This window comes from Rutidosis leptorrhynchoides, chromosome 3, assembly GCF_046630445.1.
Source record: "Rutidosis leptorrhynchoides isolate AG116_Rl617_1_P2 chromosome 3, CSIRO_AGI_Rlap_v1, whole genome shotgun sequence".
In the NCBI taxonomy this organism is placed as follows: Eukaryota; Viridiplantae; Streptophyta; class Magnoliopsida; order Asterales; family Asteraceae; genus Rutidosis; species Rutidosis leptorrhynchoides.
This window is the reverse complement of record NC_092335.1, coordinates 11,506,358-11,511,190: the sequence shown is the minus strand read 5'-3', so window position 1 is coordinate 11,511,190 and position 4,833 is coordinate 11,506,358. Positions and strand designations below refer to the sequence as shown.

At 34.9% G+C, this 4,833-nt stretch overlaps 1 protein-coding gene across 1 annotated transcript; it reads right to left on the bottom strand.

The window, feature by feature from the left end:
- Positions 1-3,548: 3,548 nt before the first annotated feature.
- On the bottom strand, positions 3,549-3,971 carry LOC139899674 (secreted RxLR effector protein 78-like). Its single transcript, XM_071882521.1, has one exon. The coding sequence runs from the start codon at positions 3,969-3,971 to the stop codon at positions 3,549-3,551; it is 423 nt and encodes a 140-aa protein (XP_071738622.1).
- Between the last annotated feature and the right edge of the window lie 862 nt (positions 3,972-4,833).

Here is a 4,833-nt window from a genome sequence, read left to right as displayed (position 1 = left end):
TTGTCCCGTGATGCATCAGGGAATTTGCAATTTCAAATGCTGGTTCATCTTGACATACCTAAATGTTAAACGATTTACCTTTCATGTTTCGTAATTTGGAAATGGCAAAAGTAGGCAGCATATAGGCGGGCCTTGCTAGAAATTACATGACTCACACAGTTAGTCGGTTATATATCGTTGCCAGCTTTAGCAAGGATCAAGGGGTGCTTTTAGACAGTGCAAAGCTATCAAATACGTCTGAAAATTCCCAAAAGATCCAACTCTTGTAAGATGAATATATTCTTTAGAGTTTAGGATTGAGAAGCTTCATTATCTACGGATTAGTCATTTAGAGATAACTAGTTGTGGAGCCCTCGCTTCGCGCCGGGGGCTCCGTTTTGAATGCGAGTTAAGAAAAAAGTCTTGATCTATTTTGTAAAAAAGAATTTTTTTCGACATAACATTGAAGTGTTGTTCCTTTTGTGAAAGTTGCTTCTTTTAGCGTTCGGGTTTTATTTAAAAAAAAAAGTTAGTAAAGTGGGGGTTCGATTTATATTTTAATAAAAGTTAGTGGGTTAAGTTTGTGAAATTTGAAAAAAATTTACGTATAAAGTGGGGGTTCGATTTGTATTTTAATAAAAGTTAGGGGGTTAAGTTTGTGAAAATTGAATATTAGTAAAAAAAAAAAAGTTAGTAAAGGGGGGGTTCGATTTGTATTTTAATAAAAGTTAGTGGGTTAAGTTTGTGAAATTTGAAAAAAAATTACGTATAAAGTGGGGGTTCGATTTCTATTTTAATAAAAGTTAGGGGGTTAAGTTTGTGAAAATTGAATATTAGTAAAAAAAAAAAAGTTAGTAAAGGGTGGGTTCGATTTGTATTTTAATGAAAGTTAGGGGGTTAAGCTTGTGAAATTTGGGGAAAATATACGTATAAAGTGGGGGTTCGATTTGTATTTTAATGAAAGTTATGGGGTTAAGTTTGTGAAAAGTGAAAAAAGAATAGTACTATTCATTTCCACTTTACCTTTTAGATATAGGGAGATAATTGTATTTCTTAAACAATGTTATTCAATCGATCGATTGTCACTATTAAAACAAGATTCGAACAATATAAAAAGTATGAAAAGTTTCTTATGACAAGTTAATCTTCATTGATAACAAAGATCTAAAACTGTGTTGCATTTATCTTAAATCTGCACTCAACAACAATGAAAAGTTAAATATTGATGAAATATATAAACTATACATGGAGTTAATGTTGATTGAAAAGTTCTTCCCTAGTAACTAAATATGACCGGCTAATGTTTTGAATTTTTTTTTAATAAATTACTTGTTTTTCCAATATAATTATTTTTGTTGAGTAGTGTTGACAATAATTTCTACAATTGCGAAATCCACTGCAATTGTTGAAGTCTTTCTTGCGGTCTATCATTTCACAAACAAATTAAAACTTAAAGAATTTATGTTGATATTTATTGAGAATAACATATCCAAGATTGTTGATTATATATAGTTCAACAACTTTACTTCCAAAAATATAGGAGTAAGGGGATTTAAACAAATTTATAAAGATAGAGACGTGGTAAAGAAGAGAAAATGGAAGAGAAACAATTAAACTTACAAAAATACTCTCAAGTGCATTACACGTGAAAAGATTTAACACGACTTTTTAATGATCATTAGTCGCATAAATTATCTATGTTATTTAGTTTAATTGTATAGTGTGCGATGTGTATGATCGAGTTATTATAGTGTTGCTATCTTAGCATCGTCTTGCGAATTGTTGCTTCTATATTTTGGAAGCACCTTTGTATATTTTGTGGAAATAAAATGTTTCCTGCTTTTCAAAAAAAAACTTTTATTAATATTGAAATAGTACATAAAGAGGCGGTCGGTAAATCACCTTGAGCAAATGCATTAAAGATACAACGAAACTAAAAGAGACAAAGCAACCCGAGGAACGACATACTTAACCAACATTATCCGTGATCATCATATATACTTGGATTGAGGAGCCATGTGTTCCAATCGAGATTTAAACCTTTCGACCTCGATGCGATCCATAGATAACTTTTTGATTGTATTTCGTTAAGAGCCATTGGAACGCTCCAATTCTTATTCTCGAAAACTTTAAGATTTCTATTCTTCCAAAGTATATATCTACAAACCCATTCTATCGATTGCCAAATCTTTGAGAAATCGTTGTTTGAACGAGACGATTTTCCAAGGAACATGTCAGCTAGGTTATTGTAGTGCGAATTGTTACCATTCCACCAATGATAGGCACGAGACCATAACTCTTTTGCAAAGGAACATTTGAGGATGATGTGTTCTACCGATTCAATGTCATTGTCTCAAATAGGGCATCCAACCGAATTGAGGTCAATGCCCCGTTTATCAAGCTCGGCACGTACCGGTAGTCTTCCTAGTTTAGCTCTCCAAACGAAGAGACCAATTTTTTGTGGTACATAGTTGTTTCTCAACGTCTCTGTTTGTACATTAGCATTTGAAGCAAGTCGATCATTAATGATTTCGATTAGTTTATGCGAAGTGAGTGTACCGCTACTGTGTAGTGTCCACGACCACTTATCACGTTCAGAGTTGGGGTAGCGGAAGGCATGTACTAGTTGCTCTAGCTGTTGGAGCTCCGCATTCGTTCGACCTGATGGGATTCTCGACCATTGCCACGCATATGTTACACTCGAACCATCCATGATTAGTCTGGAATTGACCGCAACATCTTGGTTTATTTCAAACATGTATAAACGTTCAAACTTTTCGCAAAGCGGGGTGTTATCAAGCCATGGGTCCTTCCAAAAAACTGTATCGGCTCCGTTTTAACATTTTTGACCAAAGAGTTTGCAAAATTGATGTTCAGTTTGTTTAGGATAACCGCAACATTTTGAATGGTATTCCAAGTAGTACCCTTTCGAAAAGTATTTGACCCGTTGTTTAGAAAAAGATCCTCATCCCGACCATAAATGCTTTTAATGATTTGAGTTTAAAACGAATCGTTTTCAATCATAAACATCCACCACCATTTGCCTAATAATGCAAGGTTTTCGCTTTAAGAGAGCCAATATTAAAACCACCGCTTTCATACGGCAAAATAATGGTGTCCCAACTAACTCACGACATATTTTTATGATCCCCAATTCCGCCCCAAAAAAAGTTTCGACGCATACCTTCAAGCAATTTGATGACGCCCGCTGGAGCACGGTACAAGGAGAAAGCATATAGCGGTAGGCTAAAGAGAACCGATTTTATCAAGGTTAAACGACCACCAAACGACATCATGTTCGATTTCCAACTACTAAGTTTGTTTTGCACCTTTTCAACATATGGATCCCAATCTTTAATTTTGTTCATTTTTTTCCCGATAGGTAACCCGAGGTAAGTCATGGGAAGAGAACCCGACTGACAACCCACAGAATCGGCCATATCTTTTATTGAGATACTCGAGACCCCGATACCAAATAGACAACTTTTCGTGAACTTTACTTTTAGCCCCGAGATTTTTTTGAAACATTTGAGAATTTTCATCAGGTTAAGGATATTTCTCCTGCTCCATTAGCCCAAAATAATGGTATCGTCGACGTACTGAAGATGAGACACGGTGATCCTATCAGAGCCAATGTGAACTCCATTAAACAGATCAACGTTGATGGCATTTTTAATTAACCTGTTGAGACCTTCACTCGCTAGAATGAAAAAATAGGGTGACAAAGGATCACCTTGTCGTACGCCTCTATGGAGCAAGAATTCCTTGGTCGAAGAGCCGTTGACCAATACCGAAACTTTTGCAGAATCCCGGCAAGATCTTATCCACGTACACCACTTTGGTCCAAATCCCATCAACTTTAAAACCGTTGACAAATAATTCCAATTAATGCTATCGAAAGCTTTCACGAAATCTGCCTTAAAGATTAAACTTTTACATTTACGGGCCTTTAAGTCGTCAATTATCTCGTTAGCCGAGAGTATGCTATCCATGATATAACACCCTTTAATGAATGCATGGAAAAAAGGTTTAACAAATAAATCAATAATTTTGAGCATACTGCATGAACTATCGGAGTAATTATGTTTGTATTTACATGATAATTTAAGTATAGTGGGTAACAACTATTTAGAAATATGACACTTAGCTACCGAATGTTTTGAGAAAAAAAAAAATTCTAATTACTTACGGAGTACATTTTATATATGACAGCTGTGGACCAAGTAATGTGATGCATACATCCATATAAAAGCTGTCTTGAAGCCAAATAAAATGCAAGTTTGAATGGTTTATAACTCAAGTATCTTTTGGTGACCACATGAAACAAATCCATAGACCATAGTCCATAGCAATACTTTTTGTAGATCTCGGGTATAATTCGTGATTCTAAGAGTGAACCATGTGGAGTTTGTGGATGTTATAGAATACAAACTCGTGTTTTATTATTGATTATAGAATCGCTATTTATAGGGTAGGGGTCATAGTAACCCTAGTGACTACTTAAACTCTAATGGACCCAAGCCCATATATTGGAATTGGGCCTAATGTAATACATCTAACACTTTCCCGCAGTCCGAACGACGAAATCGCGAAAGTTCGGACTGGAAAGAAAACAATAAACATAAAAGTAATAAATAAAAACACAATTTTCTCTCTAATTTGTTGTATCGAATTGATTGATATCACTGATTGGTTGCGTTGCTTGACTGCGTTTCCTTTTCCGTAACATTTTTTTTTACGTCGTGGCTTGCTTGCCTAAGGATTGAGCAGAATTTGGACTTTGAACTTTTATCGCAGATACAATCTTCTTCAACGCTGCAAAATAAGAGAGTTTTTTTTTTTTTTTTTGTATAT